General features: G+C 35.8%; 1 protein-coding gene across 1 annotated transcript in view; it reads right to left on the bottom strand.

The window, feature by feature from the left end:
* The window catches only part of PDE10A (phosphodiesterase 10A), a 299,172-nt gene that overhangs the window by 93,531 nt on the left and 187,434 nt on the right, over positions 1-18,207 (bottom strand). The window contains 2 exon segments of the mRNA XM_082404536.1: positions 1,518-1,567; positions 2,063-2,183. Of these exon segments, the coding sequence (XP_082260662.1) occupies positions 1,518-1,567; positions 2,063-2,183 (171 nt within the window).

Below are 18,207 nucleotides of genomic sequence, written 5' to 3'. Positions count from 1 at the left end.
AGGGTCACATGAAACAAACACGGCTGCCATGGCCAACCCTTGTGGGTTGTCTGGAGATGTCGGGGAAGGAGTAATGAGATGTGAACTATCACAGTTACATGCTGATAAACATACCAGAAATCATAAAAACTATGGCAAGTTATAGAATAATATTCTGAAAGTAAGTCTTGATTTTCAAATAAAAATCTCAAATTTTAGAAACAAATTTTTGGAATGAAGAGATCTGTTTGTTATTTTAGTAGCTTAGCCATTCTAAAATACTACCAGTATGTAAAACAGAAAGTATTTACAAGTAGGAGTAATATCTGAATAATTCAATTTATTAAACCCTCTTGTTAACTGTTTATGTGAAAGGCACAAGGAGAGATGCTAGGTGAATACAGAAATGAATAAGGAAAGGTCCTTGTCCTAAAGAGCTTTTAATCTTGTAACATAGATTATCACAACGCAAGGGGAAACGAGGGCAGTGCAAATGAAGAGGATCAGTTACGAGCTAAGTCGTTCAGCCAATAAATACTTTTCGTGCAACTACTGTCGTGCTTTGCACTACTCGACTATTCATGAATACTATTAAAAATCTCAGACTACTGTGTCTCTATTCCTATTAACATTTTATATAATATAAATATTATATAAATATTATATTATATAAATATATTATATATTTTGTGAGTTTTGATTACTCACAAAAACAAGTATCACATTGCAAAAATACATCCCAAATCTCAAATAACAATACCAAACGCACAAGAAATACACAGTAAAAGTTTGCAAAATAACGTTATAACGGAGTCATATATTTCAGCTATGAATATAGGTGTTACTGGTTCAGAACATTTTTCTAAAATGTTACATATGTGTTAATACCATAATAAAACTCAAATGCCAGTAATGGAATGTCTCGAAATACTTTTGCAAGTGCCTATGCAAGCTGCACTTGACAGTGGGCTGTGCTTGCAGTGAGTCAAACCAGAAACACAGGATCTGCCTGGCCCACCAAAGACTGGACCAGGCACCCCTGGGCAGCCCCATGCCACCAAACAGTCTGAGCCACGGCCACCACAGCTCAGCAATCTATACCTAGCAACTCCATCCCTGCACTTTTAGAGTCATCTTAAAAAATACCTAAAAAATTCACATAAAACTTCTGTTCTCATTTTCTTCTACTGCAGATTGTGTGTGAAAAAGGGCATAGACTGTCCCTGACATCCCAGCCCACAGTGATGAAATAACTTCTATACCAAACAGTAAGTCTAGAAATGCCATTCAGAAAATAGGATACCACAAACCAAAACCAAAACAATAAAAAAATATAAGATTTTATGCCTAAATGTCACCATGTTGGTAAAATTCCCAGCTGGTAATAACCACATATAGAAACAAAATACAAAATGAGCTTTAAGGTACTTAATTATGATACATCTATTAAGTTGTTTGTAACATAATAGTTTATCTTTTTTAAAAAGCTTATAACATTCTCTTATCTAGAGCACCTATATCTAAATTTAGATACTTACATTATTACACTCTCCAAGGAAATACAGTGCAAATCCATCAGCTTTTGTGGCTGCCAAAGTAATAAAAAAGGAAGAAACTAATCTCAATGGAAGAATATAACATGCATGAATTCTCTAAGGTGAGACCTCAAATATGAGTCTTTTGAATGGATTTGTTAGCAAAATTAACAGTCATGCAGTAAATTGAACAAAATAATTTATGGCTTTACTGAATCACATAATTAGAATATTTTCATTAGCTATTGCAATTTTTAAGATGTGACATCCTCAAATGCATACAGCAATGTACTATGTAATAATACATTTGTCAAAATGTGAATATCAGAACTATTAGAAAATATTTTTTAAATTTGAGACTTACACTTAATTTTTTAAGTATTTAAAAATAGACAAAGTGATATTCATAATACTGAATAACCAATAATATAAGTGTCAACCAGAAAGAACGATGTATATATGCTTACATATCATCAGTGAAGAGGACATAATTTAACTTTATCTTCAGTTTAATTTTTCTACTAGGAGGACTATAAAACGTTTCTTACCAATTTTAATGATGCTACTCAATTCATAGAGGAGTAGTTGGTTGTCTCCTCCTGTATCCAACCGTTGTTCTATATAGCTGTTCAGTTCGTATACGACTCCCTGCATATTTGTATCTTGATACTTTGAATAAAAAAAAAGACATAATTAAATATAAAAAAATAAAAATTCCTTAGTTTGTAAAACATACTATTAATATATATGGCTTTATGTTATATAATAGCTATTCATTATGCTTTTATAGAGCATGATTTAAATATTATGATCTACTATAAACACAGATTGAAAATTAAAATTGCTACAACTTAGAATTATCTATAGACTCCATGCATGCTTATTTATATTAAGACATCGAATGTTACAAATTACAATTTTGTTTCTGAAGTTTTATATTGATATATGATGTATCAGGCAACTAGATCAGTAAAAACAGTTCGAAAGTTTGCTAACTGAATGAAACATCCTAATATGCTAGAAGAGCCCCCACGTGCATCGCACCGGGTGAAACAAAGTTTATTACTCTCCACTCACTTGGGTGCACGCGGCGACCACTCTAGTCTGACCTCAACTCTGCCACTAGAACGAGCGAAGGAGCCGCCGCCGGAGAAGCGGCAGCCCCGCTGCAAGCCCGTGGCACGAGGCTGCACCGCGGGGCGGGGACAACAGCAGGTGGACAAAGGTCTGGGAAGAAGGTGGAAGCGAAACCGTGGCTGTGCCCGGCACTCTGTCTTCTTCGAAGGACTGAAAACAGTCTTGTAATGAGCTTCCCTGCTACACAGCTTGCTTTCCTAAGCCTCTTCGCCAAACATCAACCATGGCGAACTTAATAAAATAAAATTCTGTGACTCTGTGGCTCAAAACAAAACATGCGCAGCCAATCCTGACAACCTACTACACGTAGGAACACTTCTGGAAACAAAAAATGCTAGAGCATGAACAAAATAAAATTCCAGTCCTCAAGGAACGTACATTCCCGTTGGAAGGGAATAAGTAATCTACACGGCGTGAAGGAAGGCTGTGGTCACGATGCAGAAAGGAGAGCTGGGACGGCTGAGAGTAAACGCCTCTGGAGGGAGAGGGCTACCTTTTAAATAGGATGGTCAGGGAAGGGAAGGTTCAGTGACATGAGATATAGGGACAGACTCCGATGAAACTTAGAACCCGTGAGGGCTGAAGTCTGCCCATCATCCACCACTTCTCTTGGCTTCTGACCTATTAACAGACTCAAGTTCCAGGCAGGCCCCAGAAAATGCAGTATCAAGGATGACTTGTCAAGAGATGAATACACACCAAAAGGAATGGATTAGATTTCACTAACGTATAGAAACCTTGGAAACAAAGGAGAATGGATCTCACAGGTGCTGGAATAGGCTAGAGTAAAGATAATGGTGGACCAGGCAAATTTTTTATATGCGTGCACTAAGCAGAAGTACTGGCTTCAGGGTGCTAGTGCTTGCTTGGCTAAAACCTATTCCCCAACACGGCTGACACTAAATGAAGCTGAAAACCAGAACTTCCCTGGTATATAGTCTAACCTTGGCAAGACTTGAATGCTAGAGTGGATTTGTCCTATACGACCCGTCTACCCAGCCCCTAGCTATATCCCATGGACACTCCCTTCTTCAAGGCCATGAAAAGGACATCCCGAGGCCACACCCGCCTGGCCTGTGCGAAGAGGTCTGCGGTGTCGGCCTCAGATGACTAGGGGCACCACCGCCCTGCTTCACTGAGAAGATGGGATCTTGGCATCAAGGGGACAAGAGGCAACACATAATCTCCAGAGATAAGGTGTTGTTAGCAAAATGGACAACACTGAAGCTGCTATCAGAATGACCTGGCCAGCAGAGCTCTTCGACACTGGATCAAGCACTCGATCAGTGTCCCTGGAACTGAAATAGATAGGGCGACCTACTATTTTTTCATTTGTCTGAAGAGAGAAGTTCTGGGTTAAGCGAACAAAAATCTGACTTAATTACCACAGCAGAAAGTCAGGTACCTCAATGAATTCTAGACTTGAGCCACTTCACAGAACTTCTTGAATAATGCCAGGGGAGACCAGGTCCCCTTGAGGAAGGATTTTGATTCACAGCCCAAAATTTACATTCCCCAAAGAGGTCTGCCGTCATTAAGCTGGGTAACTGTGCACTGGGTGAAGGGGAAATTACCAGCGTGATAGTGAAAATGTGCATAAGAATCAAGAACACTTGAAATTCTGATGCCTACAAAACGTGACAGCATCCTATGGGGTCGCAAAAGCTTTTGTTGTTTCTTATCATCTGTAAAAAGATCCTATTTGAGCTATTCCAAGTTTTGAAGAACTCCAGAGAAAATATTCTACTCTAATATACCCTTTCTTCCTTACTGCTCATCAGAACCACTCATTCTATAACCGCCCCCCACCCCAAAGTCCTGGGAAACAGCTTATCTGAGACTGAAGCCAAGAGATAGAGACTGAGTCATAATGACAGACTTTGAACCCCTAGACCCAGCCATGCAAAAGCCTTCGAGCCTAAAATTCTATCCCTAGGCATTTCTTTTTCATGAATCAATCTATTCTTCGAATACACCCTCTTTTTTGTGGGGAAGGGATACTTTAGCTAGTTTTAAGGTGGGTGTTTAGTCATTCAATAGAGGAGTCCCTATAAAAATGATATACAGACTGACCCTTTTCGCTGACAATGTAATTCTGAGAACAGGCCCTTTAAAATGACCAGAATGCAGAGCTGACATTAATGACCAGCTGTTCTCCATCTCCTCTGGACAGGAAATGGGTTGTCACACACAAGTGAGAACAAGAAGACATTTGGGGTTAGGGACAGTTTATCATGAGATTTCCTTTCAAGTCTCTGGGCTTCATTTTTTTCATTTGTATAACAAGATGATTGAAATATATTGTCTTTAAAATACCTTTCAACAGTAACCTTCTGTGATGATCTATGACCTCAATTTTGTTGTTGTTTATATTAAGCTTCAAATTCTAATCCTGAACCTAATAGATGGGTTAGTACACCCTGTTTGTTTTGATCAGCAATGACAATTGCATAAATCTCAAAAGAGAAAAATGTTTAATTATGATTACTAAACTATACAAATGTAATATTACCTCTAAAATATTAAAGACCTACATTCATAGTTAGTGGATCATTCAAACCATGATATATTGAAAATTTTAAATTATATATAAATGTGAATAATAGGAATAATTATTATTTGGTTCTTAGCCTTATGGCCATTTTGCTGCTCATGAGCACTAACACAAGAGGGAAGGAAGAGGCAACAAGTGGAGATGAACGTCAAAAAACGCACTTCTCTTATGGAAACAACATGATGAAGAAAGTTTACTAAGGGATCAATTCCATTCAGTTGAATAAACTTTCAATTCTATGTCTTGACTAACAGAAAATTACAATAGTATACTAATGAAGTTGTTAAGAACTTGTATTTGCACAGCATTTTTAACTTCACAAAGTCCTTTCACCACTGCCTTTATTAAAAGAACCCATATAAAGTATATACTGAGTATCACTGAGACATTCCTCAATCAAGATGAGTTAGAACTCTAAGGTACAATGAGTTGGGTGGTATAAACCTTAGAATCAAACAGGACATGGCCAACCTCATTTTCTGTTCCACGCTGGTTTTCATGCAGTACTTGCTTTTCATTAGAGCAACCACTAAAAAAATGGATTTGCAGAGATATGACTTCATTGACAGGATTGTAGTGACCTAACATTAAAACTGGAAACTATGTCAGGTTACTATTGAAACTGTGAGCTTCAGCAAGCTCTGACAGACGGTGTTGTTTCCCATGAAACTGTAGTATGTCCTAAATCATCCCTGTGGGTTTGTTGTGGTGCCTAACGGCATTTGGAACACAATTTGGGAAGCAGGGGAACAGCCACTCTTTCACCCAGAGGGAAATAGTATTTTATGAGACACAGTGGTAATGAATGGACAAGTATTAACCCTTGGTTCAGAAAGAAAGCTGAGACCTGGTCTCACCAGAAGAGTAAATGTCCTCAGACTTGCTAAAGTGAATTAGGTGTTTAAACACAGATTGGAAGACCACTTCACTGCAAGAGTTTAGAGGCAATTCAAGAATGAAATGGGAGAGAGAACAAGATGAAGTCTGTGATGCCTGCTGGACCCAAGAGCCCATGACTCCGTGAAGGGTCACTGACATATCTTGAAGCACTGTTAACAAACACACTAGAAAACAGAGTGAGATGGGTGTTAAGTTGGATAAATACTTAAAAGCATGCAAAATAAGCTCTTAGTTTCCAGTATAAAGCTCAATGTTTGAATAATATCTTCTCATCATCATTCTTTAGATTTTTCCTGTTTCTTTTTTAAATTCACCTTTTTTTAAAAAATAACTTTTTGTTTTGACATAATTTCAAACCTACAGAAAACTATAAGACTAGTACAAGAAACTCCTGCATACCAACAATTATTTACATTTTGTCATATTTGCCTTATCCTCTTGGTAAATTCTTTCCCTCGCTTCCTCCCTCCCTCCTTCCTTTCCTTCCTTCCTTTCCTCCCTCCCTCCTTCCTTCTTCTTCTTCTTCTTCTCCTTCTCCTTCTCCTCCTTCTTTTTCTCCTTCTCCTTCTTCTTTCTCTCTCTCGCTGTCTTTTCTATCTGTCTGTCTATACACACACATATATATACACAAAACAGTAATGAATATTTTTTTCCTGAATATTTGAGAACAAGTTGGTATGCTCCTTTTACCCAAACCTTCAGTATATACTCCCTAAGAAAAAGAATATTAAGAGAATACACTGAATTTGTACACTGAATGTGAGAGACATAGTTACAATGCAGTTATCATAATCAGAAAAATTAACATCGCTACAACAATATTAGCTAATTAAAAATTCACATTCACAGAGAACAAACATGTGGACACCAAGGGGGGAAATTGGGGGGGTGGTGGTGGGATGAACTGGGAGATTGGGATTGACATGTATACACTAATATGTATAAAATAGATGACTAATAAGAACCTGCTGTATAAAAAATAAATTAAATTAAAATTTAAAAAATTCACATTCAAATTTCATACCTTGTCCCAATAATGTCTTTATAATTATCCCCTGCTCAGTGGTCCAGGTTTGAACTCCAGATCATATATGGCATCTGGTTGTCGTGTCTTTTTGGTATACTTTAATGTGGAACAATTCCACAGCCTTTCTGTGTTCAAGCCTTTCTTGAACTTGATGTTTTTGAAGAATATGGGCCAATTTTGATTTGTCTGATATTTTCTCAAGATTAGATTCAGGTTCTGTGTTTTTGGCAACAATACAATGAGGTGATGAAGCTAGAATACTATCAACCATCCTACATTTGCTATTTGGCATTCCACTGGGAAGAAGAGCTTTCTATTTTCCCTCATTCATTCATTCACATGATGCTTATTTTATTCAACATGTGTAATTAATATTAATTAATACTGTTATACATGCATTTTAATGCTCAAATTGTCCCAGATTTGACCAATGGGAAGCCCTTTAAGATATTTCTTATGCCCTTTTGAAAAATTTTCATGATGCTTTCAAGACTTTCTTACTTTCTCATCAAATATTTTGCTAGCGCTTGAAACAGCCATTTCTGTTTCTCAAAAGAAGTCCTAGATCCTTTTAGTGGCAAATGATATTTAAAAATCTAAGAGCTGGAGCTATATGTGCCCACTGCTGTCATTGCTTCTAGGCTTCTCATCAACACAAATATAATGTACATATATGAGAGGGCCTTATGTAAATATATATATATATATACATATATACAAATATGTAATTCTTTACTTATTTATTTATAAATACATGTAGAGTAAAAGATTAAAAACTATGAGTTCTTACTGATACTTTCAATTTCAACCAAACACCACAGTGTACACATTCTAATATTCCCCATTTCTATATCTGTAATTCCTCACCCAACAATGAAATATCTTACTGCCAATGACTATAACATATTTACCTATTTTCTCAAACCTAGAACATATGGAAGTAGTTTCAGAATTGTTAAGCCATGTTATTGAAATAGCAAACCTACTAACTAGTTGTCAATATATTTTAGATTTTTAGGTAAATGTAAGATATACTAAAATATACAAAAATGAAATGTACAATTCATTAAGTTTTGACAAACGGATACATTCTTGTAACATATACACTAATTAAGACACACAAAATCACCATACAGTAATTAGTTGCATTTCTATTCACAGACTATCTGAAAAAGAAATTAAAATAACAATCTCATTTACAGTAGTATGAAAAAGAATAAAATACTTAAGAATAAATTTAACCAAGGTGGTAAAAGCTCTGTATGCTAAAAATTATAAAACATTGATGAATGAAATACAAGAAAGCACAAATAAATGAAAAGATACCCCCATACTCATGAATTTGAAGAATTAATATTGTTAAAATGTCAGTGGTATCCAAAGTGATCTACAGATTCAATGCAATCCTTATCAAAATTCCAGTGGCATTTTTCCTAGAAATAGAACAAACAATCCGAAGATTGTATGGAACCACAAGAGGCCCTGAATAGCAAAAGCAATCTTGAGAAAGAAGAAAAAAGGTGGAAGCATCACACGTCCTGATTTCAAACTATATTATAAAGCTATAGTAATCAGAACAGTATAGTACTGACATAAAAACAGACACTTACCAAATGGAACAGAATAGAGAGCCCAGAAATAAATCCATGCATATAAGGTCAACTACTCTTTAACAAGGGCAACAAGAATACACAGCATTGAAAGGATAGTCACTTCAATAAATGTTGATGGGAAAACTGGATATTCACATACAAGAGAATGAAATTGGACCCTTATCGTATGCCATACACAAAAATCAACTAGAAATAAAGACTTAAATGTAAGACCTGAATACTGTATTGCATACCTGAAATATGCTAAGAGTAGATCTTCAGCATTCTCACCACACACAAAAAAAGAAAAAAGTAACTATGTGAGTGATGACTGTATTAATTAACTTGATTGTGGTAATCATGTTACAACATATATCAAATCATCACCCTGTATACTTTAGACATATACAATTATTATTTGTCAAAAAAAGAAAAAGAAAATAATTTTTTAAATAAATGTAATTTAAAAAATAAATAATAAACATCTCAGCAATAATAATAAAGGTATAGAACATTTCATCTTTCTATAAAGTCCCTCCCATGGTCCTTCTTAATTAACCATTTTCCCACTAGAGTGGTGCCTGTTTTAAGAATTTTATGTAAATGGAATCACACAACATGAACTATTTTGAACCTTGCTTTATTTGTTCAACATAGTATTATTGATATTCATCCATGTTGGTGTGTGTTCCAGTAGCTTGTTCCTTTCTATTTCTGGTAGCATCTGTTGTATAAATATACCACCAATTGTTTATCTGTTCTACTATTGTTGGATATCTGGGATGTTTCTGTTTCCAGCTTTGGAATATTGGAAATAAAGCTGTTATGAACATTCTTGTAGAAGTCATTTTGTGAACACAGGTTTTCAATTATATTAGAATAAAGGCCATATATGACAAACCAACAGCTAACATCATACTCAGTGATGAAAAGATGAAAGCATTTCCTCTAAGATCAGGAACAAGACAAGGATGTCCACTCTCGCCACTTTTATTTAACATGTTTTTGGAAGTCCTAACCACAGCAGTCAGAGAAGAAAAAGAAATAAAAGGAATACAAATTGGAAAGGAAGAAGTAAAAATGTCACTGTTTGCAGATGACATGATACTATACATAGAAAATCCTAAAGACACCATCAGAAAAGTACTAGAGCTCATCGATGAATTTGGTAAAGTTGCAGGATACAAAATTAACATACAGAAATCTGTTACATTTCTATACACTAACAATGAACTATCAGAAAGAGAAATTAAGGAAACAATCTCATTTATCACCACATCAAAAAGAATAAAATACCTAGGAATAAACCTATCTAAGAAGGCAAAAGACCTGTACTCGGAAAACTATAAGACACTGATGAAAGAAATTTAAGAAGACACAAACAGTTGGAAAGATAAACAGTGTTCTTGGATTGGAAAAATCAATAATGTTAAAATGACCATATGTCCCAAGGCAATCTACAGATTCAGTGCAATCCCTATCAAAATACCAATGGCATTTTTCACAGAACTAGAACAAATAGTTTAAAAATTTGTATGGAAACACAAAAGACCTCGAATAGCCAAAACAATCTTGAGAAAAAGAACAGGGCTGGAGGAGTAATGCTTCCCCACTTCAGACTACACTACAAAGCCACAGTAATCAAAACAGTATGATACTGGCACAAAAACAGACACATAGATCAATGAAACAGAATAGAGAGCCCAGAAATGAGCCCACACTTATATTGGTAATTAATCTATGACAAAGGAGGCAAGAATATACAATGGAGCAAAGACAGTCTCTTCAGTAAGTGGTGTTGGGAAAACTGGACAGCTACATGTAAAAGAATGAAATCAGAACATTCTCTAACACTATACACAAAAATAAACTCAAAATGGATTAAAGACCTAAATGTAAGACCAGATACCAGAAAACTCCTAGAGGAAAACATAGGCAGAACACTCTGACATAAATCACAGCAATATTTTTTGGATCTCTTAGAGCAAAGGAAACAAAAGCAAAAATAAACAAATGGGACCTAATTAAACTTAAAAGCTTTTGCACAGCAAAGGATATCATTGACAAAACAAAAAGACAACTTACTGAATGGGAGAAGATATTTTCAAATGATATGATTGATATGGGGTTAACATCCAACATACATAAACAGCTCATGCAACTCAACATGAAAAAAAAAAACTGATTAAAAATTGGGCAGAAGAAGTGAATAGTCACTTTTCTAAAGAGGAAATGCAGATGGCCAAGAGGCACATGAAAAGATGCTCAACATCACTAATCATCAGGGAAATGCAAATCAAAACCACAGTGAGATATTACCTCACACTTGTCAGAATGGCTATCATCAAAAAACACAAATAACAAATGTTGGTGAAAAGCGAACTCTTGTGCACTGCTGGTGGGAATGTAAATTGGTGTAGCCACTGTGGAAAACAGTATGGAGGTTTCTCAAAAAACTAAAAATAAAACTACCTTATGACCCAGCAATGCCATTCCTGGGTATATATCCAAAAAACCCCAAAAACACTAATTCAAAAAGATACATGTACTCCAATGTTCATAGCAGCATTATTTACAATTGCCAAGATATGGAAGCAACCTAAGTGTCCATCAACAGAAGAATGGATAAAGAAGATGTGTTATATATATACAATGGAGTACTACTCAGCCATAAAAAAGAAGTAAATTTTGCCATTTGCAGCAACATGGATGGACTTGGAGAGCATTATGTTAAGTGAAATAAGAAATAGAAAGACAAATACTGTATGATATCATATGTGGAATCTAAAAGATACAACTAGTGAATAAAATGAAAAAGAAGCAGACTCACAGATATAGAGAACAAACTAATGGTCACCAGTGGGGAGAGGGAAGTGGGGAAGGGCAATACAGGGGTAGAGGATTACGAGGTACAAGCTATTATATTACATATAAAATAAGCTACAAGAATATGTTGTACAACATGGAGAATATAGCCAATATTTTATAAGAACTATAAATGAAGTATCACCTTTAAAAACTGTTAATCACTAAACTGTATACCTGTAACTTATATAATATTGTATAGCAACTATACTTCAATAAAAAATAAATTTTTTAAAAAGTAATACTTAATTCTCAGAAAAAAATAGAAACAAAATTATACTAGGCAAATACATGACAGGGATATTCCTGGGTCAAAAAGTAAATGCATGTTTACCTTGACAGGAAAGTGGCAAACATTTTTCAATGTTATATATTAAAGATCAAGTTATCAAAATGATTTGAGTATTTTAGAGGAAAATAAATTACAAATATAGGTCATTTATTTCACACAAACACCACAGGCAGAAGAATTCTAACTATTCTAAGGATAAGCAATCACAATGAACAGTTAAGGAAAACTGTGGCCTCAAGGGCATCGTGGGAGAAAAAGAGGACAGGGCTAGGAAAGAGGGTGCTACTGACCCTTTTGCAAATGCTTATTTTAAAAGTTTAAAAGTCCTCAACAGCAAGCAAGGGATTAGTAGATATTCATCCTGAGCCTATCCTAACACTAAGGAGAAGCTGCCTCGCTTGTCCCGCCACATAACTGAGCGCAGAGGGAAGGCTATGCGTGGCGCTGGTTCAAAGTGCTGTGCAGGGGGAAGATGTGGTTTGTGAGCAGCAGACTTCACAGGTTCAGAGGAAGCGTCTTACGAAAAGCTACGAAGGATGGAGAAAACTGGAGGAAGGCAGAAGAGCAACAAGTAGGACATGAGGACAGAATGATCACAGCTTACACTCAGGAAAGACAGTGAATTCACGTTAAAAGTGGTGAAAGCAAGCAGGCTGAGAGTCTATAAATGAGTGAGACATTCTTTTGAAAACACATTATCAGCTCAACCCAAGGACAGAAATAATAAAAACTAATATTCCTAAAGAACACTTAAGTTTTCAAAGGACTATTATTAACTAATTTAATTTAGGGCAAAAAGGTCCATGAGATGAAAGGGCTTTTCATAATAAAAATTTAATTTAGGAAGAATGACTCCAGGAGCTAAAATAGTTTCAAATCACTCAAGTAGTAAACATTTCTGATACGTTTAAGACTGCTAATAGAAAAAAAATTAAGTTATCAGGAGAAGATGAACAAAGAGAAGGTTAGGGAAACAAAAGATGTACCTAAGGGCTTTACCCAGTAGGTATATTTCTGAATGTCGCAAGTAAATAAGTCTTTTTAAACAAATATTTATTCACCAACGTGTCAAGCACTATTATAAGTATCAGATAAGGCTCTAACACTCACGGAATTTAAATCGCAGTGAGGAGAAAGTGATAAACAAGAAAATATCAGCTTGTGATAACATCTATGGCAAAAATCAAACATATTTATGACTTTGTTGCCACCTTTAATGTAATAAAATGCAATCTAGGAGAAACTGGATTTTATGCACAACTACTCTTTGGCTGGATCATTACTATTTTCGTTTTTCATTCAATAAGGAAATGTGCACAAAACAATGGCCTTTAATTAGCCTTTGGTTCTGTGGCCAAGACCAAACTCTACTAAGACCAAACAGCTTAATACAGTTTCTCCATTGTTAATACTTTTCAACATCTATATTCTAAAATAAAGTTGTGGTTGCCAAGAATGGTCTTAGAAAACAGGTAATAATTTAAAATCTTGTGAAAGAAGAACATGTTCAGTTCCCATTTTTTAAAAGAATTATCATAATGGTTTGATACTGTTTTTAATAACCACCATCATGATTAATAGGATCTGTATTCTTCTATACATCACTCATATCATTTTATTATCATTGATCAGGAACAAACTTTAATAGATGATTGGTATGTTTAATTTATTGTTAAGATTATGGGTTTCATCCTTAGTACAAGCAAACAAAAATCACTATCTTTGGCCACCGTTTTCCAGTATGTAAATAGAATGAAATATTTTTGTATAGCAGATTGATGCATTCAGTTACATAGGGAAATATTTTGCAACTAATTCTCTCAGGAAACCGAGGTGCTTAGAACTGATACTCCACACAGGTTTCTATGGCTATAGTTAATAACTAGCGGCAAAGCCTGTGAAATGAAATTTAGCTAAAACAAACAATGCCATGCTTTATAAGAAATTTTCTTTTGGGTTTCCACAAAACTCAAGTTGGAGTGCCTGAAGCTATTTTGACCTGTGTGATATGGAAAACACAGACTCTGTTTGCAGGCTTCCAGCCAGTATTCCTCGGGAAAGTGGGTGATTTTCCATCAGGGTGAGAAATACTTGTTGGGTTCTTTGATATTTAAAATTCAAAATGCCAGAATTTCACTTTACGTGATAGTTACATCTCTGCCCGCTCTGGCTTCTCCGTCCCACAGATAATGCTGATAATCAATGGGACGGTGACCTGCCTGTCCTCTAGGGCCTTGTTTCTAAGTATCATATTCAACTGTCCAAACCCCACCTCTTAGCCAAAGCCTGATTAGAGGAAATTATATATAGGGAGATTTTAGAAGACATGCTTTCTGTCTGCTTCTCCACACATTCTAACTTCTATCCTTGGGCCACAGCACATGAGCCCCGTGATTATCAACTGGAGGCGGGGTATAGGTAACATGAAAAATTACTCCAGATAATTCTACCATGTGTCTACCTACTCTCGCTGTTTGTGTATCACCTTCACTTACTGAACAGTGAACCTCATTTTAACAGTATGTCTTTGAAACTTACTAAAGATGGATGTAAGATTATATAAACAGATTTGTGCTTTTATGAAATTTAGTAATGATAATAAAAACTTTGTCCTTAAGAATAATTGATTGGTATCCTTCCCTAAAAGATGTAAAAATAAATAAAGGATACCTTATTTAAATTGGAGTCAGTTAAGGGCAGAAGGGGGAACTCTCATGCAGACCCCAAACAGGAAGAGACTACCTTGCATCTCCAACTGGGAGAAGGCTGCTTACTGCCTAACTACCCAGTAGAAGAAAAGAAAATCTTCACCCCGCCCAGGCACAGCCCCACCAACAAGAGACTGTCACAACTCAGCCAATGAAAAGACACTACACTCTGAACTCCCAGTTTCCTCCAGTGGACTCCTTGCTTATTAAGAGCCCCACCAAACTTCCCCTTTTCCTCTGTAAAAGACCATTCCTCTTCTTTGTCTGGACTTGCTTATAGTCTTTGCTATAACATTCTTATCCCAAATTGCAATTCTTTGCTACTCCTGAAAAAAACATACCTTGCTGGTAAAATAACTGTCTTTTATTTTTAAGGTCAACTTTACATAAGTGAAGCAACCTACTTTGGTTCAGTTTCACATAACTGGAAGTTAACAGCCTGCTTATTCATAGAAAAGTACTGACTATTCCAATTTTTATTTCTCCTCTTCTGTTTCTTCCTCTGTTTTGTTTCTTTGGTTATATTTGTTTTCTGATAACCAATTAAAAATTCTTTTTAAGACTGATATGGTATAAAAAGAAATTGAAAGTGAGTAAATGGGAATTATTTGCGAAGGAAAAGACTTGATGGGTACTGGGGAGGCTGCCGAAGGTGGGTGAGGCCCCTTGGGCACTCAAGGATTGTGCAGCAACCAACTTTGCCCCGCTGTCCCAAATCATCACGTTTTCTCTCTCTACTGGATTATTTCCATTAGTACATTTCTGTTGTCATTTATCCCATTTTTAAAAAGACAAACCAAACATTTTAAAAAGAAAATATCTCAGGGGTGGAGAGTGGAAAGTGGTCAAAAGATACAAACTTTCAGTTATAAAATAAATAAGTTCTGGGGATATAATGCACAGCATCGTGACTATAATTAATAAGACTATATTGGATATTTGAAACTTGCTAAAGGGAGTAAATCTTACAGTTCTCACCACAAGGAAAAAGACATAACTATGTGTGGTGATGGACGTTAACTAGACCTACTGTGATGATAATTTCACACTATGCACATATATTGAATCATGTCGTACACCTGAAACTAACGAAAGATTATGTGTCAATTATATCTCAAGAAAAATATCTCAACTCCCTATTTAGCTACCACCCTATTTCTCTTCTCTCTTTTAAGGCAAGACTCTGTAAAACAATTGTCTATATTTGCTGCCTACAATTTCTCTTCTTCCTCTCCATCTCCCTCCCTCTCCCTCTCCCTCCCTCTCTCTCCCTCTCTCTCAAACTCAACCTCATCTCTCCAGTGAAACAGCTCTTACTGAAGTCACCAATGACTCCACACTGCCAAATCCAGTTGTAAACTCTCAGGCTTCATGACCCTTGAAATACAGGCAGCGTTTAACACACCAGTGATTATTCTCTCTGTCTTGACAGAATTTCTCCTCCTTGCCAGGATGAATACACTCCTGGTCCTCCTCTTGCCCCTTGGACACCTCTTTTCAGTCTCTGTAGGTCTTCCTCCCATCTCAGACTTCTAAATGTTCTGTGCCAGGGCTGGCCTTTGGCTTTTATCCTCTCTTCTCAAACCACACGCACTTCCTAGGTGATCTCGTCCAGCCTCACCACTTTACATACCATCCTACGTGCTGATGATTCTTAACTCATCCATATTATTAAGCCTTCTCAGATTTACATCTCTAATTCAGATCATTTCCCTATACTCCAGACTCAAATATCCAGCCAACTACTTAACATCTCTATTTAGAAATCTACTCGGTATCTCAGACTTAGCACATCTGAGACTAAGCACCCAGTAGTGACCTCTGTTTCCCCCTCCTCCACACACACCTTGACCTGCCCCTCTGGCAAACACTCCCATCTAAGTAATAGCAACTCACCCTTCCATCTGCTCAGGCAAAACCTCGATGCGATCATTTCTCTTTTTTGTCTTTTTTTATACCAGACATCTGATTAATCGGCAGTTCTCGTTCACTCTACCTTCCAAATATACGTAGAATTCAGTCTACCAAATCCAAACACTTCTCCCCACCTCCATCATCATCAGCCGGGTCCAAGCCATCTTCATCTCTTACCAGGATTACTGCACTAGCCTTCTACCTGCCACCACCCTTGGCAATGAAAGTGCTGCTGAATTTATTAAGATTTCTGCACTTATGTTTGCACTAGTAAAACTGGTCAATACTTTTTCTATTTTGTATAATGCTCTAATTTTTGTTTCAGGAATAAAATTCTGTCTTGAGTGAGATAAGTAATTTTCTTAGCTTTGGAAATACATACTTCATATTATGTAGGAATTTTCTCCTTTTTTATGTTTGGTGGAATTATCCAGTAAAAGCTTTTGGGTATCATGCCATTTTAGGGGGTCTTTTACTAACTTTTCAGTTTTTTTCATTGGTTAACAATATATTTAGGTTTCTTAACTCTTTTTCAATCAATTTTAATAATTTATAATTTCCTTAAAATTTCCCATTACATCTAATTTTTCAAATGCATTAGTATCTACTATTCCTTATTAAATTATTAATATTCGCCCTGTTGCCTGTACTGTAGTTATCTTTCCTTTCGCATTCCTTAATATTTGTTATTTTCTTACTTCTTGAATAGATTGCCAAACACAGCCTATTTTATTGATCTATTTAAGAAAATATCTTTTTCATTATTAATCAAGCCTGTATTTTAAATTGTGGGCCATTAATTTCTTTTCATTAATTCCCTCTGCTTTTAAAAAGTTTATCTTTGGTGTTCTAAAAATGAATATAAGAATATAAATTTTCATCCTATTATGGCTGCATACCTTAGGTTTGGTAGATTTTGTCCCCATTTTACATTTGAGACTTTTAAAAGTTATTTTTTTAAAAGGTCACCCAGATGAAGAGTGGCAAAGTAGAAATTCAAATCTAAGTGTGATTTACACTATACCAGAGAAGTTCTTTAGAATGTATCACACAAAGACATAGAGATGCAATTCACACAAAAAGAAACATAGTTAACATATGGCAATATGTTTATTTGCTTTAAATAAAAATATTAAAATAACAGCATGCCATTTACACAAGACGAGATATAATTGCTGATTAAATTGGGTTAAAATGAAACCTTAAATTGGAACAATAATTTGATAAACCAACTTAACAATGTATATTAATTGTCATAAAATATTTGTGTCCTTTGACCAAGTAGCCTCGAATCAGTGTTTTTCCTCAGGACATATTTCATCAGACTAAAACTGCTATATAAAAATTAGAATATAATGAAACATATCTACAGCATTTTGAGGGACAAAGACGGTACCCAAGAATTCTGGACCTGGCTAAATTTGTCATATTCTAGCACTCAGCACCCAAATACTCTTCTTATCTTGTTTTCTCTCTCTTTTCCTGTCAGAAGCTGGAACCACTTAACAACAACAACAACAATAATAGTAAAATAAAAGATTAACTTTGCTGACTAGATGAAAACAAATGACACAGATATGACAGACACCGCATCCCTCTAGATCCCCTCCTGCCTCAACCTCTCTGACCAGGGCTCTTTCCTGCACTCGTTCAGTTCTGGCCCAGATGACCTCCTTCTGTAACGTGAACCTTCCTGCCTCTGGG

Source organism: Balaenoptera borealis, assembly GCF_965194805.1.
Source record: "Balaenoptera borealis genome assembly, chromosome: 9".
Lineage (NCBI taxonomy): Eukaryota > Metazoa > Chordata > Mammalia > Artiodactyla > Balaenopteridae > Balaenoptera > Balaenoptera borealis.
Note: the sequence above shows the minus strand (reverse complement) of the source record. Positions and strands in the feature narration are given on the sequence as shown.